At 39.7% G+C, this 27,659-nt stretch overlaps 1 protein-coding gene across 3 annotated transcripts; it reads left to right on the plus strand.

Moving 5' to 3' along the window:
• Positions 1-3,106: 3,106 nt before the first annotated feature.
• UBE2W (ubiquitin conjugating enzyme E2 W) lies at positions 3,107-26,533 on the plus strand. 3 transcript variants are annotated; one of them, XM_077352140.1, is made up of 6 exons: positions 3,107-3,232; positions 11,118-11,209; positions 14,690-14,792; positions 17,797-17,952; positions 19,070-19,145; positions 23,446-26,533. In XM_077352140.1, exons 1-6 carry the CDS (start codon positions 3,218-3,220, stop codon positions 23,457-23,459), a joined length of 456 nt encoding a protein of 151 aa, XP_077208255.1. In that variant the 5' UTR covers positions 3,107-3,217; the 3' UTR covers positions 23,460-26,533. The 3 variants fall into 3 exon arrangements, with proteins under 3 accessions (XP_077208255.1, XP_077208256.1, XP_077208254.1); XM_077352141.1 differs by lacking the exon at positions 3,107-3,232 and adding an exon at positions 3,573-3,711; XM_077352139.1 differs by lacking the exon at positions 3,107-3,232 and adding an exon at positions 3,736-3,819.
• The last annotated feature ends 1,126 nt before the right edge of the window (positions 26,534-27,659 follow it).

Consider the following 27,659-nt stretch of genomic DNA (forward strand, 5'->3'; position numbering starts at 1 on the left):
AAGGTGGTTGGGAATCTGCATTGGAAGGAGGAAATTGGAAAACTGGCTCTTCCCCTGCTGTTAGTGGAAGTAGTATTTTGGTAGAGCAAGTGTTGTTACAGTGTGAGAACAGCAAAGCAACATGGGGGGAAATACTAGACCCTCTTCAGGTCTTACTTTACAAATACCTGATCAAACCTTTGAGGCTGATCTTGAGATGGAAATAAGGGAGGTGACTAAAACACCTTCATATTAATTGGGTAAACATACTAAAGCCATGCTGTAAAATTGTGATTCCAAGACATCATAAATGACTGCGCTGGAACAGTTTGTCACAGAGCCAACCAGAGGGCTAGGGATCTTGGACTTGGATCTCCGTGGGACTCCAAACCTGCTGAGAGATGCAGAGGTTGCTGCAACAGTTGGGAACAATGACCACAAAGCTATTAAATTCAGCATTCATGTCAATGGAAAGTTACCCCTAAAGTCTAAAGCTAATATTTGACTTCAGAAGAAGGAACTTTACACCAATGAAGGAAATGGTTAAAAGAAAGCTGGATGGAAAACAGAAGAGAGTCATATATCTAGAGGATACTTGGGAGCTATTTAAAACTTTACAATCCATTCTACAGTTAGAAAGGCACTGCTATGTCTAAAAGAATGCCTGCATTGTTACGACACAAGTCAAGAAAGCTATTTTAAAAAGTGAAAGGCTGCTTGAACTGAATAGAAGGGACCGCAAGAAAAGAAATGCAAGTCAATAATTAGGCATGCAAAAATAAAATTTGAGGAGCAGGTTGGTTAAAGCATCAAGATGAATAACAACATTTCTTTAACCATACCCAGAACAGAACAGCCAGAGAAGCACTTGGGTTATTGGGGATGACCATGGGAAAAAGAGATTGCTAAAGGAAGATGAGAAAATGCCAAAGAAGTTCAATGATTTTTTAGTTTGTTTTCACTGTGGGACATATATCCATGCTAAACCCCCTATTTTTAGGAATAGAGTCTGAAGAATTGAGTCAAAGTGAGTTGACAAGAGATGAAGTTCTAGACTTACTGGGGAAGCTGATTAGTTTCCAGGTCCTGATGGCATACACTCAAGAGTTCTTAGGGAGCTCAAATATGAAAGAGTTGACAGAAATAGGACTGAGAGTAGTGGCCCTCCTGATCATGTGACCATTTTGGCAGGAAAGCGCCAGAGGGAAGAAGGGCACTCCTAGTCTACTACATTGCTTTGAAAATCTTTTCTGTGGCTGGCCTGCACCTACAAAGTACCCCCCAATGTGTGCCTGCACAAAAGACCACTCAATGAACAATAGCTACATGTAAGTTTAACCCTGTTTTTTCCCTCTCCCAAAATATTAGAAACCAAAGGGCATCCAATGAAGCTGATGGGCAGTAGATTCAGGATGGACAAGAAGAAGTATTTATACGGGGTGATTCAAATGTGAAATTTGCTACCAGAGGGTGTAAAGGTAAAGGTATCCCCTGTGCAAGCACTGGATCATGTTTGACCCTTGGGGTGACGCCCTCTAGCATTTTCATGGCAGACTCAATACGAGGTGGTTTGCCAGTGCCTTCCCCAATCATTACCGTTAACCCCCCAGCAAGCTGGGTTCTCATTTTACCGACCTCAGAAGGATGGAAGGCTGAGTCAACCTTGAGCCGGCTGCTGGGATTGAACTCCCAGCCTCATGGGCAGAGCTTTCAGACAGCATGTCTGCTGCCTTACCACTCTGCGCCACAAGAGGCTCTACCAGAGGGTGTAGTGAAGGCTATAGACATAAAGGTAAAGGTATCCCCGGTGCAAGCATCAGGTCATGTCTGACCCTTGGGTTGATGCCCTCTAGCATTTTCATGGCAGACTCAATACGGGGTGGATTGCCAGTGCTTTCCCCAGTCATTACCATTTACCCCCCAGCAAGCTGGGTACTCATTTTACCAACCTCGGAAGGATGGAAGGCTGAGAATACTACTTCCACTAACCTTGAACCGGCTGCTGGGATTGAACCTCCCAGCCTCACGGGCAGAGCTTCAGACAGCATGTCGCTGCCTTACCACTCTGCGCCACATTATATAGACATAGACAGTTTTAAAAGGGGATTAGATAGATTCATGGAAAACAGATTTATCAGTGGCTTCTAGCCACATTGACTAAAGGGAACTTCTACAATCAGAAACACTAAACCTCTGAATCCCAGAGCCAGGATGCAACATTGAGGAAAACCTCAGCCTCTATCCCATTGCTGGCTCTCCAGAAGGATGCTGGATTAGATGGACCAGCTGTGTTATCCAGCAGTGGTCTTTGTATATTCTGAAATAAAATAAAATGTCTTGAGACTGTGGTAAATCTATTTTTACATACTGAGTTTAAAGACAGAACAATTACAAGCTTGTCAAAAGTAAATTCCATTATTTCAGTGGGGCTTACTCCCTAGTCTTTGCATTTGGGCTCTAAACTGTGCTTTCAGCCTTCTTAAGTGACAACGCTGTCCACGTTGATTTGGGAATAAGTCACAAATAACTGTACAAGCCATAACTCTTGAGTAACTACCCATGTCCACACTGCGACAGACAGAATGGTGTAGCGATTCAGAGTGTCGGACTAGGACTTGAAACCTTGCTTGTGCCATGGAGGCTTGCTGGGTGACCTTGGGCCAGTCACGCTCCCTCACCTTGCTCACAGGTACCTGTGAAGGAGGAAGAGGTAATCCGCTTTGGGTCCCCACTGGAGAGAAAGGCGGGCTATAAATAAATTAAATAAGTGCCGCTGCCTGCCCTTCAAAGTATACGGGACGGCCACCTTTATTAACGAAATGGTCCCCGGGACTATTCAGGCGGGGTGGCGCCTGGCCGGTCCTTCCTCCCCCCGCCTCCATATGTTTGTTTGTATTAATGCAATTATTCGGACCAACCACACTGCCCTAAAGCAGCGAGCAACCTCCGCGGTCCTCTCCGGAACAAAAGACCTTCCTCCGCATACAAACCTCCGGGACAGAAGACGGGACCCTCTCCCGGGAAGCTACCGCGGCAGCGCCGTAATGCGCACGCGCGCGCCCCGCGGGATGGCCGGAACTCCCACGTGACGCGGAGGCGGCTCTGGCGGGCGGGAGGGGAGGGGGGGAGAGAAGAGGAGGGAGGGGTGCCGGCGCCGCCGCGCTGCGTCTCTCCCGGTCCCGGCCGGCGGCGCAGAGAACACCCGAGGAGGGCAGGCGGGAGGGGGGGCGGATCCATCATGGCGTCTATGCAGGTGAGCAGCCTGCGGCGGGGCTGGGCGAGCGTGCCCTTTTTGCCCTGAGGGGGACCCGGCGCTGAAGTGGGCAGCGGAGGGAGTCCGAGGAGGGCGGGGTTGGTGACGGTTGGAGCAGCGGCGTCTCCCCTGGGCTCGCTCCCCGTCTCTGTTGCGGATGCGGCGCCCGTGGGGCACACGGCGGCTGCCCGGGAGGAGCTCTTCCTGCACCCCCTCCCGCCGCCGGGTGGGGGATCCGCGGGTGGGCGCCGGGCCAAGCCCAGCAGGAGAAGCCCACCCACCTGGCTTGCTCCTCGGGCGGCGAGGGCGGGTGGGCGGGCGGGAAGGGCCGCGGCAGGTAGGGCCGGTTCCAGGAAGAACAGGTGCCGTGCCCGGCCCTGGCTGCTTCCCAGGCGCGGGTTCGGGCTGTGGCTGCCTGGCCTGCGCGGGTTGGCCGCTGCCGTGGGAAGTGGCGCTCCACGGCCTGCTTGCTGTGACAGGTCTGTTCGCACCTCCCGGGCTCCCTGCCTTTAATGCGAATGCAGCTGCTTTTGGAGCTTAAACGAACGCTTTCTCTCGGAGAGGGGCGAGGGGCAGCCCTAACCCAGGTAGGGGGAGGCCTGAAGAAGGCAGGGGAGAAGAGGAGGAGAGTCACTTCGGAAGTCAGGAAGTGTGTCGTTGATGTGCCTGCTTTCCATTTCCCAGGCATTAGTCACTGTAATTTTTTGCTGCATTTGGAGAGGTGGTGTGGTTCCCCTTGACTTCAGATGGCGAGTGTGCTGTGCAGCATTCCCAGCTTGTATCTCACACTGGTCAAGAGTTCAGTGAGCATGCACCTCCTCACTGCCCGCTAACTTGACAGGGTTGTTGTAGGTTGCTTTGAGGCAATAAACGTGAAGCATTTTGGATGATAAACTCAACCTGTTATTTATAGTACAATATTGGTTGCTTTTTGTACAGTTAATTATTGAAATGTATTATGATATTTAGCAGCACAAGCTGGCCCATCTTAAACAAGCTTTCATTTTATGAAATAAAAATCTTGCCTATTAAACCTCAGTGCCCCAAGTCATTGGTTAGTTTTTAGAGTAATGCGGGGCCCTGCCTTGGGGACAAAATTACAGTTCTATGTTTTTGTGTTATCCAGACAAGTCAGTTCTATCTTGGAATGCCCAGTGTACCTCAGTCTCATCAGATTTTGGAAGTGAAGTTAGGTTGGCCCTAGCTAGTATTTGGGTGTAAGGACCTCCAAGGAATATCAGAGCTGTGATGGGGAGGCAGTTAATATCAAGCTACCTCTGTACATCTCTTGCCTTGAAAAGCTTGGTTGCCATAAGTCATCTTGATGGCAAATAAATAAATAAATAAATTCCAGCCTGCATTTAGAATTAATGTAAAAGGTTAACTTAAATAAGCTAAATGTGTAAAAAAGTAGAATAGTTATTGGAGACAAATTTTTAAAGAGTGAAGTATCTGAATGTTTGCCAAATATGCTTCCAAGAGTATTTTGGGAGTAGGAGTGACTGAAACATCTGCAAAATTTCACCTTTCTGAGGTCAGTTGGAGCCAATGAGTTTAGAACAGCACAATTCTGTTTAGAATGGCACTGTAAGAACATATAATATTTAACAATTCTTAACAGATTGACGGACAGAAGTCCAAGGAGCTTGTTTATCTCCAGTTTGATTATCCAATCTGTTTTATATGCTGCCTTTCCTAAAACTGACTTGCAAATTGGATTGAAATAGTAGAGAGAGTATACTGCTTTTAAAACTCATAAGCTAGGAAAGTGACGTGTATCATGGATGGCATGTAGAGTAGATGGTATACTTTTCTGAGTCAAAGTTTTCCTTTTGCTTTATCCCCGCCATAGGGTTAGCCCCCCCCCCTCATTACTTACAACTTTGCTTTAGTTTACACATTATAGAATAAAACAAGTACTTCAGCTCTATGACCGCAAAAAGTACTAGCACTACTGAAAGACTATTCTACTTATGATAATGTTTTACACTTACTGAAGTTTCTTGACCTATTCCTACATAAGTGATAGTGCTGTTTTCATATTGTTGAGACTATGATGACAACGGTATGTACTGAATTTACTGGTGTAAATATTCTCAGGCAGTTTGACCAGATAATCTAAGGAATGAGTTGAGTGTTGATTACGTCCATCTTTTTATATAGCATTACAAAGTCTATGTAGTAAAGAATTAATAGAATGAAGTACTATAACTATTGAATCACTGATATATCTTCCTAGTTGTCCAATGAATAGTTCGTAAACTATCGAGGAGAATGCAGTAAAAATCCTGCCATTTCTATTTTTCCATATTAGACATTTAGTGACAATGAATTTCCTCTATGAATTTCATCATGTGAATTAAATGATTGCTAATACTCAAAGTAAACTATCAATTCTCTTTCATATAATCTGTTAATCTGTACTGGCATATAATTTTTGAGAAGGTAGGCCAGTTTGGTGCAGTGATATCTGTATTGGTGAGCCATAAAGCTTACAGGATGGCCTTGGGCAAGTCTTTGACTATTTGTCTCTTGCTCTGAGCTGTGTGTCACAGTAGCATTTGAAGTACAATTTGTTCTATAACACATGGCCCTTATACTCTATTGCGAGTATATCTGCTCAAAATAAGCATGAAAAATTTGCCAGTATCATGTTCTGTGATATGCTAGTTAGTACATTAGTGGATATTCCCTAGCTAAGTACTTTAGGGTTTCTTCCTGCCCCCCCCCTCCCAGTGATGCAGTTTGGGTTTGTACGTATATTAAGGTTGTATCCATTCTTGAGCAAATATTGGTATGTTTACTTAGGCTTGTGAAACCAAATTAGTTTCACATTTGTTGAAGTTGTTCACTGAAACTATTGCTAACTGAGCTCTTTGAAACCCTATGTCCTATATAGTTATTCTTTTAAAAGGATATGCTCAAAAATGATTTGTGACTGTGAGTTTTCAAAAGGCATTAGGGTGAAAGCATTTGTTTTCCTATATGATTTTCTGGATCACAGCCATTATGTCAGGTATCTTGGAGAAGGCTGAAGTTCAGAAACAGTACAGAACTCTTGCTCCCCCTTTAGGACTCAAATTTGTACAAGTAAAGTTTCTTCCTACCTTGTTTTAGGTGGCATTAGTAACACTTGTAATGGTTCTTAGAAGTGTGAGGTATTGATGTGGATAAGGAGCAGTTCTGGCCTTTTTTAAAAAAAGGTACCAAAATGGATAAAGGCTCATGCATGAAGTATGCAAAAGAAGGCATGAACTGGGTTGCCTCAATATCCTAGAAAATGTGGAGGATTGGATCCTTCATATCGTTTCTGCTAATGTGCAAGAGGCCCTCTAATAGCACAACATGGAAGGGCGGTCAAGGGAAGACAATACTTCTGGCGCTGGAAAGGAAGCATTATCAGAAACCTTGCTTGGCGCGAATTTATGCCCCTGTTGTTCTTGGGAGGACGGGCCAGAGTGCATAAGTAAATGGCTCTACATTTTTTGATGTGGGACACATCTTCTGGCGGGCCTCATCAGATGGACATGACATTCATAGTCCCGCCCATGAAGCGTGGCAGAAGATGAAGAGGGCTCAGCCAGTGACTGCGCTGGCCCCGGGGGCCTAAGCAACCGCTGTGCAACCAGCGGGGATCTTAGCAGTGGCTGCCCATCCCCTGAGGCTGTGGCAACAGCTGTGCTGCCCCTGGGGGGGGCTCGGCAGCCACTGCACAACCAGCAGGGGCCAAGACAGCAGTGGAAAGATAAGCAGAAAGAGGAAGGAGGAGGGGGAAGGGAGTGTTTGTGTGTGTGTTGGCTAGGGAGGGAGAGAGGTTGGGAAACTAACAGGTAAAGGTGGAAACAAGTGAGGGGAGGGAGTTTCGTGTGTGTGTGTGTGTGTGTGTGTGTTTGCGCATGAGGAAGGGGGGGAGGAACCAAGGAGGAGGTTGGTAAACCAACAGGTAAGGGGGGGAAGTGGGGGGAGGGAAGGGAGTCTCTGTATGTCTGCATGTGTGTGTGCGAGGGAGCAGGGAGGAACGAAGGAGGGGGTTGGGAAACCAACAGGTAAGGGGGAAAATTGGGAGGGAGGGAAGCGCATCTCTGTTTGTCTGTGTATGTGTATATGTGAGTTTGCTAAGGAGGAAGGGGGACCTGACCAAGTAGCCCAGAGCATTTATGTGTCCCACGTACACTCTGAGAGTCAGACAGCCAGTAGATTTTTTTCTGAATGATAAATATAGCTAAGATTGGATTAAAGCAGTTAGTAAGATCTGTGAATAGCAACAAATTATTTATTTTATTTTATTTAGATTTTTATACCGCTCTTCCATACGGTTCTGGGAGGTTTACATAGAATGCCATAGGGTAATTACATAGAACATTGTAACAATATAATGATCATAACATAACATGTTAACCAGAACAATATTTTAACAGGAACAGTAACACTGGCAAATGTTTGGTCATGGGAGGGAGTTCCTGGGGGGGGGGGCACACCAACAGATGTTTTGGGGTTGGTTTGCCTCAAGCAAAGTCCTGGTGGAGAAGCTCTCATTTGCAGGCCCTGCAGAATTGTGGGAGTTTGGACGGGGTCCTGAGTCCAGCAGCACCATTAAGACCAAAGAAGTTTAATATCTTCTGCCAGGAATTTGGTCAAGGCCAATTGACTTGACAACAACTACTGGACCCCAAAAACTCCTTCCCTGCCAGATAAGCCCACCAAGTACACCATGAGGCAAACTTGCACTGACTAATCTGTGGGGCTGAAGTTGATATGTTAACAGTTCAGTTATTAGTTATTAATAATGTTATTGTTATTACTGTTATCACTGTTATTATTAATTGATGCAGTCATTGAACCTATAGTGTATCTATCTTATGACTTTCATGTTCTCTATGATCCACCTTGAGCTGCAAGGGGAGGTAGGTAGATAGACAGATAATTCTGGGTATAAGGGAGAACTGAATGACTTAGCAAAAGTATATGTGCACTTTTTCAGATAAATTAAAATAGACTTCCTTAGGCATTATATTTAGATGTGGTTGGTAATTAGAATCAAGATGCATAGGTGACTCAGCCATAAGCATAACTAAGATTGGATTAACACGGTTGGGAATAGCAGAAAATTTGCATACAGATAATAAAAGTTAACAATGTGAGAATTGTCTGAGTTCAGTGATACATTTAAAATCAACGATGTTTAATGCTGGGTGAGAATTGAGTGATTTAACATGTATAGTGAGATGAGAACCCAATATCTCTGTTAAGGCCTCGGGGCTCCTTTGTCCTGAGTGTAGTAATAAGTTCCTTTGCAATAAAGCAGCTACTTTGAGATCCCCCACTGGGTGTCCTGGGAAGTTGAAATATTTTCTTACAGGTTTCTCAGTTCTGTGATTCTTGACATCAGATTTGTGTCCATTAGCATACAGTTTGACCTGTTTGCCCTATGTAGAGAACTGAAGGGCATTGTTGGCATTTAATGGCATATACAATGTTAGAAAATGAAACAGTGAATGAGCCTGAGATGGTGTAATTGGTTGGGTTTGTTATGCTCAATAACTGTGTTATCTGGGTGTATGTGGGTTATGAGTTATTCAGTATGCAAATAGGGCAGTCTATTCAAAAGAAACATTTACTCCATATGAAATGGTGTTTTCAGGCTATTTTGTGATTTGGTACTGTAAGAATATAATGGAAATGTTTTTGTCATAGGTACATGGAACATTTGGCTTGGGCTAGAAATATACCTCAAAATATAATTGTTTAAATTTTTGTAGAGCATAGCTTCAGGACTGTACTGAAAAGATCCAGTACTGAAAATCTAGCTACATAGTTCAATAAATATCCATCTAGTTCTCTTATATTCAGTGTGTGATTTGGAATTTGGTGCTATCTTTTACTTTATTTTTTGTTTTAAGAAGGAAAAATATTTGTACTTCCTTCTTCCACCTCAAGTTCATTGTCACTCTATTTCTGAATCTCAAAAATGAACTTAGAACTATCGTTCTGTCAGAAAACTGAGACTTGCATCCTGATCTGGCCTGATCACTGAGAATCCATAGCGTCAGCAAAAATCAGATCACCTGAATAATACAAAACAGTATGCAAGTTTTGAGTAGTTAAGAGCTCTTAATCAGAGTAGGTATTAACAAGAAAAGCGTTAAAATGTTTTTTCTTCCAGATGATGACATTTTAAGCACTCTTGTTTGTATCCTGTGTAAAATGCAGACTGAGTAGAGGTGGATTTGGGCTGGACTTCAGAACAGATAACAGGAAATTCTACTTAACTGAGTAATAAATGGTGGGATTCATGGCCCGTGGAGGTGGAGATGGACACAAGCAAACAGGGTCTTAAAAGGGAATAAGACAGGTTCATGGAGTAATCTCCTTGAATATCGGTGCCAGGAGGTAACACTAGGGAAAGTCCTTGACCTTGGTGCTTCACCAGGGAAACTGTTTGGCAGCTCTGTGAAACAAGATTCTTACTAGATTTGGCACTGGTTTGATCCAGGAGGGCTGATTCTGTGTTTTTATTAAGAAGGAGGAATGGATGTGTCGGGCTGAAGATATAAACACAAGTACAAATGTGTGTTTAACAGTAAATGGAATAATAATCTTTTATAAAGCTGAAACATACATTCCTTCTTTCCCTCTGTACATTTATGTCTGATCCTCTGTATAATTTTGTGCATAATTTATCCACACGTGTGCTGTTCTAAGGTAGAACATGCGATATATGGGTGAATACATAGGCACATTTTAGTGGGGTATACACCACCTGCAACCAACTATTGTGCTGCCTTCATGTGTACCACAAGGAAGAAAGCCCAGCCTTCACACAGGGATTCTGAACTGTATGAGATGCTCAATCTTCAGGTACTTTCTTGAGCATTACAAATACCAGTTGTCACCACCTGAGGGTGCTTTTGTATAACGGCTTATGAAATTGATGTGGGAAGTCATTTGCTGGTGTCTACAACATCAGATTGTTACCCCTGACCTGAATGACCCAAATGAGCTGGATCTTGAAGGCTAAGCAGGGTCATTCATGGTTAGTACTTGGTAAGATCACCAATCATGTCCAGGGTTGTTACACAGAAGCAGACAATGGCAAGCCATCTCTTGTTTGCCTCTTGCCTTGAAAACCCTTGAGGATCAGAGTCAGTCAGCTGTGACTTGACAGCGCTTTCTGCCACCGCCAACGCTTTCTGCCACCATCGTGCATATGAATGTAGCTTAGATATTCATATTTTGGACAATTGTTTAATTTGTTATCAAGAAGTTATTACAATGTAGAAATCTGCTCTTGATTGATCAGAGAAGTTGTTTCCTCCCTCTCAGTTATACTAAAATGTCAGTATAAGGATATATTTTTTCCCTTGCAACTATCTTTACCCCAACCCTGAGAGGTGACGCCTGAAAGTCAAAGAGAAGAATATATCCTAATGTGTTGACCAGCAATCAAAGAGAACCATAATGTCTTGGAACAAATGCCATCTCAGTTCCCCATGTGGAATGACTGCAACAACAGTCTTGAAGTTTAATTGAACTGATATTTAATTTTATTTACCCTTAATTAGTATCTTTTTTAGAGGAGGCGAAAGATCACATTGAGTATTAATATTGTGATTTAATATTTATATTGCACCAGTGTCGAGAATTGTGAGAATAAAGGTAAATTGAACAGAAGAAAAATTGTCAAAAGCTCTCAATATGCCATGAATTGTTTCCAAAAAATAAAATGCCACATATGATGCAATGTTGAAAATCAGTGGCTTAGAAAAAATGCAGTTTGTCATTCTGACCTTTTTAAAAAGGAAGCAGGTCTTTTTTCAACTTTGGGGAGCTTGTTTTGAAAAATTGTTCGTTGTCTTAGCTTTCATAAAATTATTTCTTTTTTTAGAAGAGGCTACAGAAAGAGCTATTGGCTTTACAGAATGACCCACCTCCGGGAATGACCTTGAATGAAAAGAGTGTACAAAATTCTATTACACAGTGAGTGTCTGCATCTTCATAAGTTTTGTTCCAAGTGAAAATGGTAATGGCCATGATATCTTCCTATCAATATACAAAACATTATTCAAATTAAAGTGTTATACTGTAGTACATTATGGAAGTTTCAGTGTAAACCACCCTGAGCCACAAGGGAGGGTGGCGTGTGTGTGTGTGTATAAATAAAGCAGTATGTGATGCATATTCGTGCATTAGAGAAAACTCCTAATTATAGCATAGTATATCTGTTAGATGGAGGTTGCAGAATGGAGGCTACAAAAGAATATTATGCTTTTTATTTAGCATTGTGGCTGTTTGGTCTGAGTGGAGTCCGAACTTGTAATTGGAGCAGGCTATTTTTAAAATGTTTTACTTCTCGTCTGTTGGCTGCAAGGTAATGAAATAATAATAGAAATCTGAAGAGAGGAGAAGTCTCATGCAGGAATTGCACTATATTGTGGAAATTCTGCTTGAATGTCTTCATCGACTGGTTTGTCGACCAGATAGGGTCTCCATATCTACCAATTGTCTGGGTTTTACCTGGAATCTGGACATGCTGCCCAATACCCACGTGACCTATTGCCTGGCCCAGATTCCTAGCTTCCTTTTTAAAAAGTTTAGAGATGGAAGGTAAAATATGCAGATATTCTTCCTAATTTATACAATGGGAACAGTTGTGTTCCATTATCTACCCACTCGTGCAAGTCATGGGTATGACTGATAGGCCTTGCTTCCCATGAGCTTTTTCTTCTAAGTTTGAAGAATCAGTTAGTAACTTTATGTTTTCTGCTTCTTACTTGCTTCTAAAAGTGTTTTGTGCCTTCTTATTAATTTTCCAGTTATCCCAAAAAGCAGTAATGACAGTAGGAGACAAATTGGATGTCATTAAGTAGTAGACGGAGGACATAATTAGAAACATATTTTATGTTTCTGAGGCCACATTTCCCTTTCAAATAGATAAGGGGGGAAATCCCATTTATTTTATTACTAGTTCACATATTGCAAGTTTAATGTTTGTTTTTGGAATCTCTGGAGGTTAAAGAGACTTTAGGTTATCTAAGTAAAAGTATCTGGTTTGTAACAGCTTTAGTTTTACACTAGGACCCGGTAACACTCTGCTCACAAGAACATTATGTACAATAGAATTCTGCTCTAATTGTTTTATATGAAAGATTTGGTTACCAACCTACAGATGAGTCCTGGTCGTCTGGAATTGCAGATGTCAGAGATCCAATTGTCTGAATAAAATGGCCACTTTGAAGGATATCATCACATTCCTGCTGGGTTCTGTCCCCTCCCCAAGCTCCATCCTTCCCAAGCATCCCCCCAAATCTGATTTATAGCATGTGTTTTAGGTATACCAATTTTTTTTAAAAAGCTTTCTGGCCTCTTGACACCTGAGCCATGACATATAATTATAGTTTCAGCCAAAGTATAAGGAATTTCAGCAGCTGTAATAGTCATAATCTGATATATTTATTAGAATACAGTTGCAAAAAGGTGTATATTAGAATAACAGAACGCAGATAAATTATCAAGAATAAGAATTGTCAAACTCCATTAATAAAACATTTCATAACCCAGAGTCATTCAGTTTTAAGGTAAAGGTAAAGGTATCCCCTGTGCAAGCACCGAGTCATGTCTGACCCTTGGGGTGACGCCCTCTAGCGTTTTCATGGCAGACTCAATACGGGGTGGTTTGCCAGTGCCTTCCCCAGTCATGACCGTTTACCCCCCAGCAAGCTGGGTACTCATTTTACCGACCTCGGAAGGATGGAAGGCTGAGTCAACCTTGAGCCGGCTGCTGGGATTCAACTCCCAGCCTTATGGGCAAAGCTTTCAGACGGCTGCCTTACCACTCTGCATCACAAGAGGCTCAGTTTTAGAGGTTATCAAACAGCAAAGGCAACAATCAAGTGAATATGTCTAAAATCTTGAAACAATGGAAAGCTGTATATATCCACAGGATTGGGACCATGACACCTAAAGGTCTTAATCATGTAAGTCCTTTGTCTTGCGTTTATGTAAATAAGATTGAGCTGACAGGTATGATTATCATGTAGCTGAAACTGGATTGTAGTAACAATCTGTGTACACTTGAGGGCACTAGCCACTTTGATATATGAGAATCACATAGAATTTGTAGGTCTTCATAATAAATATTCTTCAGACTTATGTTTATTTAACGCGATAAGGGTTCATAAAAATATATAACTAAAAGTGTTATGTTAAATAGTAAATATGTTAAATAGTAAAATTATTTGCTGTTAAGAATTTTGTGAAAAATATATTTATGATATTGTTGTAAAAGAGTTACTTTGTTGATTTATTTTTCAGTTGACAAAGCCGAATAGTGAAACTGGTTATTGATTCTGGAAATCCAAATACAATAAATTGACATTTATTACAATTAAGAAGACAAGAGTCCAGGATATTAAAAAAATAATTATTCTGATCTTACTTGGGACTCTTCGCTTTCATCTTTATACCGTGTACTCCTTTAAGCATGCACCCTAATAACAATACATTATAAAACACTAAAATAAATATTTTCAATCCAGCAATGCCTACCAAAGCCATCTCAAATAAAACAGCTTTCCTCTTAAATAACTTAGTTTTACAGCCTCACATGAAACATGGGGCTGTCCTGGCTGCAGGGGTGCAGCAGAAAAAGCCTAAGGATGACGTTGGTATAGAGATGAAAAACTGTTGTGACTGGAACTGCCAAACAGATTCAGTAAGCCTGCCAAATTAACCTGATTTTGGGAGTGTTGTGGAATTTTAAAAGTAGTAGTTAACAAAATATATAGAATTTTAAAAAGGTTGAAATAGAGCAAAAACTTTAAAAGCTTAAGCTGTCAAGCACTCTAGACGTACTGATGTGAACTGAAAAGTAGGACTATACAGCTTTTTTGACTAGCATGGTAACAATAATATCTGTCAACGGCTTTTCGCCAAAATGATTCAGCAATAGAAGTTTATTAACTTTTTCTTCTGTCAGTTTTTGCTAGAATTAGAATTAGTCTTTTTATTTCTTTGAACCTCTGATACTGGTTGGTAGTTTGAAATCACAATGGGCAGTATCTGAGACTGCACTGCAGATCTCAGATTTTGAGGAATAGAATAATAATATTTCCTTTTCAGCCTGTCCTTCCAAATTGCTCAGGGTGGGTAATAACATTCATAAAACACAGATTAAAAGCGTTATTAATCTTAATAATATAGCTGTTGGGAAATGATAAACTGAAGCCACAATTCAAAAATCTTGAGAGGGACTTTCCTATATGCAACCATATTGAAGACTAAAAACTGCTATTTTTAAAATCCATCCAAGGTTAATATTTTCCTACATGAAGAACTGCAAACAAGGAGTCAAGCTCCAGGTGATGTGTGATATTAATCAGACCATACTGTGAATTGTGATAATACTTTAAGAGGGGTTCTTGTGCTTTTTTCACATTTGTAATCATTTTATTTTCAAAGGTGGATTGTAGACATGGAAGGTGCTCCTGGAACGTTATATGAAGGGGAGAAATTTCAGCTGCTGTTTAAATTCAGTAGTCGATATCCATTTGACTCTCCTCAGGTAACTTGCACTGTTGTTTGTATAGCTGAAGTTTTAAACCTGCCGTAAATATGTAATGACTGCTTTTTGAGGTTTTCTTTAGTGGTTCACAAAGTTACTTAAAATTTAAATTATTACACTTTTAATTGCAGACAGTTGCTGTATATTGGCAGGTCCCTGGACAGGCAAGATATGAATGCATGCATGCATGCAGTATTCTGTTAGATTTATTCCGACCCTGGCAAAGTTTCCCCAAATACATCTCTGTTAGTTGATACTTGACAACACACTAAGGAACTGGGATTGTAAATTGAGGGAGAGAAGGTGCTTCTCAGATTAATTCTTCATTCTCACCCTTCACTTTGCATAAACTAGTGGCATCTAATTACTAGGTCCATAATATTGTTGCCCATTTATAAGGGCTTCCCTCCTGGGGTGCTACCCAGTAAAAATAAACTGGCACTGTTTTCCCATTTGAACATCACAACAAATTGCAGCTTGTTCTGAACCATATTTGGATCCATGCTGCATGACTGCAGTAGTATTTGTGGACAGAAATTTTTTGGTCTGCCCTCTTCCACTTTAACCTACCTTAACTCCTGAAATTCAGCCTTGAGAATTCATAATCCACAAAAAATGTATAAAGGTTTGCAGTAGGAATGGGAATCAGCAAAAAATCAATACTTTCCATGAGCTGATGTAGTTAGAATCAAAATAAATTCAGAGATTGAGTGAAAGATGGTTCTTATGTGTTACATATGTATAAATGGCAATGGAAAGACATTCTAATAAATCTTCAATAAATGTTAAGTTCATGATTAATCAAAAACTACTGATCTTTCAGTAACACTGGATGCTACTGTGACTTTCTGATTTTTTTTCTGATTCTTCAAAGTACTTGAGATGTGGGCAGAGTCATGGTTCTTTAATACAGGTGCTGTGGGAAGTTTGTGAAATCTTAAAAGTAGGTAAAAATGACAAGCATGGAAGGCCATATCACTACTAACCTTAAGTGAACTCAAGTAAATTCAAGTAATTATGAGATTATATGCATCATAGGTTGCAACGTATGATTTTCTTTCAAGACATAAAAGACCCTAGAATTCTAAAGGTGTGAGAGAAGCAGAATGAACCAAGGCTACAGATTGAGATACTAGAGATTCTCATAATTGGTGATGAGCCAATAGGGGAAGTTAACCGTTTCACTTTGCTTTCAACTGAGGCCAGTCAGCCTTCGGTCTTGCATCTATCTAGCCTGTGAGCTTTGCTCCAAAGTGAATGAAATGATAGTCTAAATTGGCCAAGGGAGAATCAGTGCTAGATTTCATCAGTGTAATAATGGCCTTGCCGTTTTGGCTCGGATTCTTGTACACATGCTGATTATGAGATAAAATAAGCAATAGTTTGTTAGTACTTTGAGATATCCTTCCCTAGTTCAGCTTCTGCAGATTGCCTCCACATACTGCAGTTGTGATATGAACTCCTTCAGATTATCTTTACTAAAGATTGTAAAAATTCCCAGTGGGATACTGTTTCTTCTGAAGATCCAAGAGTGTTGACCAAGGCCCTAACTTAAATTAAAAGTAATCAAATAAGGAATTAAATATGTGTCATTTTGTTTCCTTATTTAGTAAGCAGAATTTGTTGGCATGTACAGGATTAGACAGCATGAATTGTATTTTACCATCTGCCCGCACAGCTTGCTTGCAGACAAATGTGTTCCCTATGTTCCTCTTATCCCAGTAACATCTTCTGACCCTTAAAAAATGATGCTGGCAGTAGCAGGACCCAAATGGACATGGACAAAAAGTCATATGGGTATGAGAGTAAATGAAATCATCACTTTCCCCTGTTCACATATTTCTAAGGGTCTTCTAGCAGAAGGGGAAATAAGTTTTTCCCCATCCAATTTCCCTGTTTACTGAATCCTTCCTTCTTTTCATACTGGCCTTTTGTCTATGCAGGCCCTTTGACTTTCAGCATCAACTTATTTAGGGTAAAAAATTGGATTAGTTAGAGAAGGGGCATGCAGAGAAATGGGTAGAACAAAACCCTATGTTTACTAAGCACTTTATCAATAAAATTATTGTTTTTCTTGATCTTAAATTCTTTGTTTTGAAATACAACAATTAATACACTGAATACTATGCCATCAAAATCACAAGATGTCATAGTCCCATTGTATACGGCACTGGTCAGACCACACTTGGAGTACTGTGTGCAGTTCTGGAGGCCTCACTTCAAGAAGGACATCGATAAAATTGAAAGGGTACAGAGGAGAGCGACGAAGATGATCTGGGGCCAAGGGACCAAGCCCTATGAAGATAGGTTGAGGGACTTGGGACTGTTCAGCCTGGAGAAAAGGAGGTTGAGAGGGGACATGATAGCCCTCTTTAAGTATTTGAAAGGTTGTCACTTGGAGGAGGGCAGGATGCTGTTTCTGCTGGCTGCAGAGGAGAGGACACGCAGTAATGGGTTTAAACTTCAAGTACAACGATATAGGCTAGATATCAGGAAAAAGTTTTTCACAGTCAGAGTAGTTCAGCAGTGGAATAGGCTGCCTAAGGAGGTGGTGAGCGCCCCCTCACTGGAAGTCTTCAAGCAAAGGTTGGATACACACTTTTCTTGGATGCTTTAGGATGCTTAGGGCTAATCCTGCGTTGAGCAGGGGGTTGGACTAGATGGCCTGTATGGCCCCTTCCAACTCTATGATTCTATGATTCTAATAATAGACTTCCAGAAGATTGATGTATCTACATGTAATATACTGAAATGTAGCAAAGTTACATTCTTCTGCTATTTTTTTAAAGTTCTCTGTTATGTTTTGTGGTTCACTAGCCATTTTTCAGGAGAGGTTTTTTATGTTGAAGATAAAAATCTCCTAAATCCTACAGAGGTAAATGAACCTAACAAATGTGAAATTTTATATAATAGCTCAAGGGCAAATTACAGTGCTCAAGGAGGCATTTATCTAATATTTTTAAAATTCAAATACTGATTACTTTTTCTTTCTGTCTTTTTAAAGGTCATGTTTACTGGTGAAAATATTCCCGTTCATCCTCATGTTTATAGCAATGGTCATATCTGTCTATCTATTCTAACAGAAGACTGGTCTCCAGCTCTTTCAGTGCAATCAGTTTGTCTTAGCATTATTAGTATGCTTTCCAGCTGCAAAGAAAAGGTATGACTTCAGATATAACCTTGACATAAAGTAAGTGAGAGTAATAAGATCTTAAATCTTAGGTGAGATTTTGCTGGTACTTATATAAACCATTTTTAGATGTTTCAAAATAACCTGGTAGTTTAAAGGTAAGCGTTGTGTTGGAATCAAATGTGTTCTGTAATCTCACATATTGCAAGGCTAGAGATTCTGAAAGAACAAAATGCATTCTTGTGTTTATGGAGTAAATAGTAACTGGAATTTAAGAGGGCATGTGAACTTCAATTGGTGAATTAGTGTAAAATGAAACTTTAAAATGAAATAGAATCCACATTAGATATATGAACATATTTTCTTGAATCACCTTTTCTTAAAAACAACATTAATCAGACAAATTTTAGATGAACAGCCATGTTTATGTCTTGTAGCAAAGTAAGTATTGCAGCATTTCTAAAGAATAATATTTTTATGGCAGACCTGTGCTTTTCAAGTTCAGACATCATACTGAATCCTAATGTCCTTTGCTTATTGTAAAGGTAAAAATAAAATTCTGTGTTGTATTCAGATTCTTTATATTTCACCTTTTGTTGTCACTGCATGGGGCCTCTTAAAGAATAGGATTATTAATTTTTAATGCTGATGTTATGTAGCTATTCGTACAGGTGACCTGTTGGTGTTCTATTTATTTTAAAAAGTTAATTAACAAACTAGTACTTTTTAAAAGTTAAATCAAAATAACTTTCAAAGAACGGTTAATGGTAGGGTTGGGTGCTTCGGCGCCTGAAGCGGCCAGTCGCTCCCTATTCAGCCTGCGCTGCAGGGGGGAGGGGAGGCGCAGGCAACAGCACATGTGCGCCCGCCGGTGCTCCGATACCCGTGCCTCCCCTCCCCCCCATGGCGCTGGCTGCATCGGGAGCGACCGGCCGCGTCGGACGCCAAAGCACCAAACCCTAGTTAATGGCTCAACTTTCCTATCCAGATTTCATATAGCTTTTGTAGATGTACTTTGAGTGTTCTTTTGCAAAGTTGGTCTAATGAGCCTCCCTGACTGCACAATTGTTTCCTTGAATACATGCAAACAGTATAAACCATAATGTAATTGCCTAGTTGTTTGATTAGTTTGACCTTTTTATTTCAGAGACGACCACCAGATAATTCATTTTATGTAAGAACATGTAACAAGAATCCAAAGAAAACTAAATGGTGGTATCATGGTTAGTATTTACCTTAACATATGCGATTTATCATGTATAGAAATAAGTCTCCTATATATTCACTATGCTTACCTAAGCTTATAGCATCCCTCCAGTACAAAAAAAAAAGTCTCTCCTGTCAGTGGAAGGCTTAGAACGGAGTAGTAGAGAAATTCCGATTAATTCCATGGCTCTCAACTCAAGTTTCAAAAAATATATAGTATTATTTCCATCTACTACAATGGAGAAAGGTAATCTGACATATTGCAGGAATCAGTGATATGTAAGGAATATATCACTTGGAATAAGTACTGTTTCCTGTTTTGAAACCCCCAATTTAGGTGGTTAGAAAAAAGGTCAAAATAGCATTGCTGGAATAATTTTGTGCAAAGGAACTGTGTTGAAAAGCAGAACTTCAAAGTTTCCATGTATGGATAAATAAATAAAATAGGAAGAGTATATAGATTTCTTGGGAATGAAAAAATGTTGGGATCAAGAGCAACCTTAACAGGACAAAGAGTATACTTCAGCATCACTGGAACTAAATTGTTAGGATTTAAATAGAAATAAAATAACGGTAGTTTAGAACCTAGAGTGATTCATTTCCAAACATTCAATATGCAAACATATTTCAGAACTGCTCATTTGGTTCTCCCACCTTCTCAGTTTTCACATTCATAAATTCTTTTCTGTTTTCCAGAGTCCTTGAATCTGAAGTGATGACTGTAATTTTGGATATTCAATTTGGATTCTATGCAAAATCATAACTAAACTTCAAAAGCATGTCCAAATTGAGCCACTGTCATCCCCCCCCCCCCCCCAAATCCTCTGATGATACAGATAGGTAGTCCTAGTGATGGGCAAAAGTCCTCAGATCACAGACAATCCTCTGCTGAGCCTGTTCACAAGCAAAGGGGCAGCATTTGCCCTTTGCAATATGGGCGTGAGCTGTTGCTGGAAGCCAGCTGCCTGAGCCCCAAAAGTTTGTTGTGAGGATGTGGAAGAGAAGAATAGGAGTTACTTTGCATCCCTTCAGGGGAACAAGATGGGGTATAAATGAAGTAAGTAAATAAATCCATAGCATCTTGAAAAGTCCTCAGGTAGCAGGACTGGAGGGAAAACTTTGCTAATCAGAAACATGGTCTGATCGAGTATAAGGAAACTTCATAATAAAGCATAGCATTGAAGATGTGCATTGCAAAGTGCCTTTTCATCATGAGTAACCTGAATCCAGACACAATAATTTCAGGCTACAAATGAGGTTTTCCAGGACAGATTGTCTGACTGCAAGGCAGATGCCTCTCATTTTAACAGTTAATTATTCAGTGATTCACTTACCGCACTACAATGCTGGTAGTCCATATCTGCAGAAAATAGTCAGAGATGCTGGCTGGGTCCTCCTGGGGTTATTCCACCTGGTTCCCTGCTTTGGAACCCCTGAACAACTTCACAGGCCTGTGAATCTTTGAGGCTGGGTGTACACAAGAAAATCTAACCTCATAAAAATGTATAAATGTTTATTATTAAAATAATTGAATATGCAGTACAGTCTCCTTAGCTCAACAACAAGAAAACAAGGAAGCTAACTTTTCTATCTAATGCAGGAATTCCCAACAAGGGGTCCACAGACTCCTGGGGAGTTCTGGAGGGGGTCCACAGCCTTTCTCCTCCTGTCAAAGCTAGGGAACCAGCTGCTTCCATTGCTCCCCCTTTCCTCTACTGAGCATGAGTGAGTTCCCTTGTGGATTCTATAACAGAGAGAGTGGAGCCTGCATGTCTACTCCCACCTTGAACTGCCTCCAGTCTCCCCACCCCCTCAGTCTTCCTTGAGCCTGCCTGTTAATGTGGTGGTGTTATCACTTTCAGTGACATGTCATTTCTGGGGGCATAGCCAGGAGACATGGCCAGCTGGCATGACTTCTGGGGCTCTTTGAGGACTTGAAAAATTATTTCACGGGCTTCGCTGTGGTCAAAATGTTTTAAAAGGCTGATCTAATACACTGAATTCCTTAGTATTGGCTACTCTTTTGCAGCATAAAGTGTTCTATGTGTTGCAGTCCCATCATGATGAAGTGTAGCATAGTTAAGCACTTCACTTTCTCCAGGGAAACTGATCTCTGAAGGCTGGAGAGAAGCTGTAATTCTGGGGGATCTACTGATCCTGTCTGGAGGCTGGCGTTCCTAGTATCACAAATTCACCATGAAAGTATAGCTAAACTCTATGTCAAAGAACTACATACTTAGTATCACAGATCCAATATTCCATAGTACTGCTATGGCAGGTATTTCATTTCTGTTCAATCGTAACAGTCATTGGGATTCATTTAAAATAATCTAGATCTAATGTTTACCTAGTCCCTGCGTCCCTCCCCATCCTGAAAATGATGCATCTCCATATACCTCCTGACCCCATTTTTCCCCTCTAAGCAGATAACCAGCATACAGTTTGTCTGCTTATTGGGGAAATGGAGTGGCATGGGGGATTCTGACCCTAAAGCAATATTTGTAATGAAACAAATATTCACTTCATACCTTTTTCATAGTAGGGGCCCAAAGTGGTGCATCTCATTCTTTGCTTCTCTGTTTTATCCTCACAACTTCCTTAGGTTGAAAGTATGTGAACTGGTTCAATTTTCCCCCATAAGATTCCATAGCAGAATTGGATTCAAACTGGGATCTTTTAGATTCTAGTCTAACACAAACCATTACACATGGGTTGAAAGGCCCCTTCAGGACTTTTATTATTTCCAGCATGCATTTTGATAAGAGTTTTAGGAAGAAAACAAGTATTTCTATGATCATATTTAGTTTATCTGCAGAGGTCGGTTAGTAGATTGCTTGTTTCGGCTTCTGTAGCCAAAACTCTTCCTTTAGCAGAAAGGCTAGTTCTTTACATGGTTCTGGGGGCACACAGCTTTCTTTCCTATGGGACTAGCAAAAAGGAGACTCCTGTAGCACTGCTGTGTAGAGAAACAGTACTCTTCTCATCTTGCCTTCTGAGAATGTGCAGATGGGAAGGGAAAATTAATGGCTAGGGATAGTGGAGCCTTAAGCAAGTTAAGGGTTGGATAATCCCCCCCCCCAAAAAAAAATTATTTCTAAGATTCTGTAAGCATGAACAACAATTTTAAAAATAGTGCTAATGAGAAACAGTGGGGAGCACTTTAGATGCCACAAGGAGTATGGCTGGTGAAGGAAAGAAAAATTTGAAGCAGGTGCCAGGAGACTTAAGCTGTGTGCCCGGCAAACGGAACAAGACAACGACTTTAGCTACTGCTGTGAGGAGTGAGAAGGTGGAGTGCCAAGTCCAAGTACATACCACATGTGACGCCATGGAGAAGTATGTGCACAACCACACTGCTTCAGCCTGGTTCACAAAAAGGTGGTTGGAAGCACAGGCATCCCAGCTACCATTCCTTGGCTGTACAGTGCACCAGGCATGCATACACCATCTCTGTTCCCTGGGTCTGGGTTCACCAGCTGCTGCCTGCATAGGCACCCTGGCAGTTAACAGCAGTTAGAACAGCATTGTTGTGGCAGGCAGGTCTGATGCAGCTAGCAACAGGGCACCTTCCTCAGCTTGGGAACCTCGAACACTTAGCCTATAGGTAAGACCGCTCCTGGATACAGAGAGAAATCAAAAAGACAGTTAATGAAAAATGTGGTGGGTGACTACTGTCATATTAACTGGAAATTCATACTATTAGAGGAAAATTATGTCTCACTGCAAATGTTTAACATATACATGAATACAAAAGGAAATTCTATATTTATAAACATGGGTAGCATATGTTCGAATAGATGCAAATGTGTGCAGAGCAATGAAACTTTGAAAAGTGGTGGATTTCTAAAACTCAAGCTGGGTTTTTTCTGGCTTTTATTCCATTAAAAATTGAATGCTTGTTCTCTTTAAGCAGTTGTCGCCCATGACACTTAGCATAGTGGGAATCCTGCTGCTTGAGTTAAAACAAGTGTCAGTTTTTCTGGGATTCATATGTTTTTGGGTCCAAGGAGTTGTGACTTAACCCACCTGTAAATATAATTTTAGAGCAGCAGATTACATGATTAATGTAATCTGAGCCCTGAGCCTTCGGGGAGGGCAGTATATAAATCTAAATAAATAAATAAATAAATTATAGCTTCTTGATTTCAGTTCCTTTGAGCAAAACGGGATGAGTCTTTGTTATAATGTCCTTTTTTAATGCTTATTGAAGAAATGTCCCATTTATTTCTTATTGCGTGTCGTTAAAATGTATTTCTTTAATTAAAGATTTAGATGTTGGATATGTATTCATATATGCTACTTTATGTTCTTTTAAAGATGACACTTGTTGATGCCACCATTTTGAGATTCGCCTAACAGAAGATAGTCCTACTGAGAAAACGAGCACTTTGATAATTCAGTCTTTGAACTTTAACCTCTGACTGGAAGTGACATTAGGCAATGAAGACTACTTCCTCTGACTGCATTTTTACTGGTGTGCATTCTGGGCGCATGTTGATCGCTGGTTCAGTCCATGCTACTGACATGCTTTTCTTAGTCGTACAGTATTAATGCAGGTGTTGGGAAATACAAGAATTCCATTTTTTAAAATAAACTTTTGGAAGAATTTTAGGTCTTCATGTATTGTGCAATAATATGATTCTTGACGGTGTTGGTATATCCATTGCCGGCAAAAGATTGTATCAGGAAACTTATACCCCCTGCCACAAGAAAAGGTAGATGCATGATAGGGCCTGTGAAAAGATTTAAGTATATTGGGATTAAAAGTAACCTAACTGTTTAGATTTGGATTCTATGCACTGTGATCATAAGACTAGCAGCGTGAATTAAAACATGCTTAGCTGAAGGACTAATAAGATCATTGCATATTTATTGAACTGTCAATATTTTGACATGGAAGACTTTCACGTTATATCAGCAGAGAGGTACGTACTATGATATCCCTGTGGTGAAATAGATACCTTTTGTTTGTATACTCTTATTTCTGAAGCAAAGGTATGAGTAAAATAAAGTAGGAACAATTTAATCAAGGCAAACTTTGTTCTGGAAATGGGAACAGATGGTAGTGATAGAACTGAATTTGCTGCAGTCCTTGAATGGGCTTGTTAATATGTACACTAGAGCTGTTTTCCAAGTAGATTGCACACTGTTACTTCCCAGTAGCCTTCAGCATGAGCCCTATTGCCTACACAATATTTCATTTATTTATATGTTTGGAATTTTTTTGTTTTGAGTTCATGGTTATTTTTGTGTTGTATGTCATGTTTGAATGTTACAAAACAATATTTTCACTGAAAAATTGTCAGAAGATATTTTCTTGTAAACTATTTCTTTACCTTGTAAATGTTATCTTGTCTTTTAATCCTGTATTATAAAGGAAAAAAATACATTTTGGACAGAGACGAACTGTTTTGACAAAAAGGTGTGGATCTTTTTATTTAAGTTTAGACAAAAGTATATTTTTCTTACCTTGCTTGTCCCATACAGCCATAGCAGTTTTCCAGGGTTTTTTTCTTTAAAGATCTGACTACAACTAGATTTACCTTTTATATATAGAAAAACAATTGTTAAATAATAATGAATTGCTCTTCACCTCTGTAATTTTATGATACTACATCTAAGCTGTCTTTTTAGGAAGCACTGATGTCTTTTATAAACTTACTACCTTTACACATATGCAAACTTTCTATTTCAATTCTCTTTTTAATGTTGCCTTACTGTTGCACTAAACAAAAAAAAATCAAACTTAGTAGTTAATAAATGAATGTTTGAATTAAATAAAACTTACTTGATTTTTAAAGTAAGAACTAGATCAGCAAAGTTTTAAAAAAGCCTACCAGAATTGGCTGAAGATAATTCTAGTGTTTTTTTTAAACTGCTGTATAGTATTTAGCAAATTTTATAGATATGTACATACTACTATACTTTGCAAATATCTAAAACATACAATTGATAAACTCAGGGGTGGGTAGAAATCAAATGGGAATCATTTTCATTGGTGTTCATTGGTGGCACAAGCTATCGATGTGTTATGTGGTGTTTTAAACAAGAAACTTACTTTTTCTATTTTGAGGAAATCTTTATTGACCACTTAAGTTTGACAGGAGCCGTGGATATAAACTTATGTACAGATGTTTGCAATCTTCCTTTACAAAATGAAAAATATTACTTTTGGATTTCTGTTAAGCCAAAAATATTATTGAGGAATTAGGACATAGACTCCTTGTTATAGTTTCTTTTATAATATTTTCATTTGTAAACTAAACTACAGCAATCAACTAAAAGACTTTTTCAAATTAATAGTATGCATGAACAGTTACTACTGAATACTTCATCCCTACCTTCATATCTGCAAAACTTTTCACTTGATGTATGTGTTGGAAAGCTATGTATATTGTTTGGACTGCAGAATTGCATAATCATGTCAACTTGTTCTCTTGTCCAGTGTTGGAACACCTTAATGCGCCTGAAATAATGGATTCATCTGTGCATTTAAAAGGTTTATGTAATTATTCCATACTGTGGCTTATAATGTTTTTAAAAGATTCTTTATGTACATTCTCAAAATCCATGCGTTATTGTTGCACCTATTTTGATTCACTTATATAAATACCACAGTATGGATTAAATAGAAATTACTAAGCAAGCGAAGTATCTGGGTTTCTTTATGCTACTACTGTTTTGTTTTGAAATATGTTGTATGTTACCTAAAAATACCGCATCTCTTGCAGCAAAGCAGGAATATAGGCAAGAATGCGCCTTAAATAGAATACTGTGGTGTTCATACTGCATATTAACTTTTTGCTTCTTGGTAGATGCATCTTCTTGAAAAGAAAATTATTTTTTTAGAATATACAATCTTTAATAGAATTGCATGTGAGGTCCCAGTAAGTTACAGACACATGTTATACTACATCATTAGCCACACACTTGCAATATGTGTGAGTTACCACAATAATACCTGTGTGAGGTGACCTCATGCAGCAAACTGCTGCTGAACACACAAAATGTACGAATCCAATTTAATTTATCTTGTATTGGCTTATGCATTGTACTGTATGAGGATTATTGTAAGCATCAGTTAGCAGGGGAACACTTATGAAGAAGCGACAAATTTTTGTTCCAAAATCAATTTTGTTTTTTTGTTCTGTTAATTTGGAAACTTCCTATAAACTATTTTGTTGGAACTTTTTTTAACTACAAATACTGAAGAAAGAAGAAAAACATTTGGCTATCTGTGATAATGTCATCAAACTTCAGTATATGTCTCTTCTCTCTTAGAAATATACATTATACTTCTTGCAAGCAAAAACGTTTAGAACTAGTATACCAAGATGAATTTTTTTTATGTATGTCTCTTCTGGGGAGATATTCATATTCCTCAATAAAGCATTTTTTCCCAACAGCACCTCTTTTGCTTGGTGCAAATTACCTGAATCCTATTTCAGTATTTATTACTTGAGTCTTGTTAAGATGTTATCAAGACAACAGAAGCCTATGTATGATCCAGTTGCTTGACTTGCATGAGTTCAGAGAACCAGAAATATGAAAATGGACTGCTTTGAAGTAGTGATCCCCAAAGTACTGCCCTCCAATGTGTTTTCTGACCCTACTATTTTCTTCCCTAAAACTAAGAAATATTATTGCTTTATTCCACCTCATTAGTACAGGGTTTCAGAAGAGCTGAGAAGGCTCACCTTGTCAACAGGGAGCTGCCTGCTCGGAAACATAACCTTTATTGTAGGAAGAAGCTTGGCTTTGAACTTTCCAATTCTTAAGTTACAGGTCCTGCCCCAGCTGGTAGCAATCTCAATACCACTCAGTGTTCTCTAAATTTGAGAGTACCTGCAAACTCAGCAAAGTTGAGGAATGCATTTTCTGAATGGTTGAAAGTCTGCATTAAGCAATAAAGCTTTCCTACCAAAGTTTCAAGAAATCTGTTTGCAGTGTATTTACTTCTAAGTCTTTGCATCTTTTGGTCCTATAATGCATTGAGGGCTTTGACCATCATATGTGGGCTGTAAATCTGAAAAATACATTTCATGTTGTCTGACATGAAATGGCATTCACAAGTATTACAGTGTCTACCTTTTCCATCTATGCTGCTCTGGTGCATTGTTCAAGTATTGTTAGAAAGACGAAAGGTATCATCTGACCTAGAAAAGTACACAATCAGTGTGTTGTCTGTGGTATAGTTGGACAGATTCCTATTACTTCCATTATCACTGGAACTGAGTCATCATAGGAGTAATTTGAAGTCCATCTCTGAGCATGTTTGATCTTTTTATGCATGCACAAATCTCTTTCCAGGGCAAATAGCTGGACACAGTAGTATCTGGTATCTGCCAGAAATAAGAATTAGCTGTAGAGCACTGGTATGCTTGATCTAATCAAGCCTTACTGTTTTCAAAAACCGTCCATGATTAGAGGGGGAAAGACTGTGTTGGGCTTTGTGAACTTGGAACCATCCCATTGCTTTATAATTTGCAAAACAGATTACTCAAATTTATTCCTTTGCAGCCTTTTCTCCA

The sequence above is a fragment of the Paroedura picta genome, chromosome 9 (assembly GCF_049243985.1).
Source record: "Paroedura picta isolate Pp20150507F chromosome 9, Ppicta_v3.0, whole genome shotgun sequence".
Lineage (NCBI taxonomy): Eukaryota > Metazoa > Chordata > Lepidosauria > Squamata > Gekkonidae > Paroedura > Paroedura picta.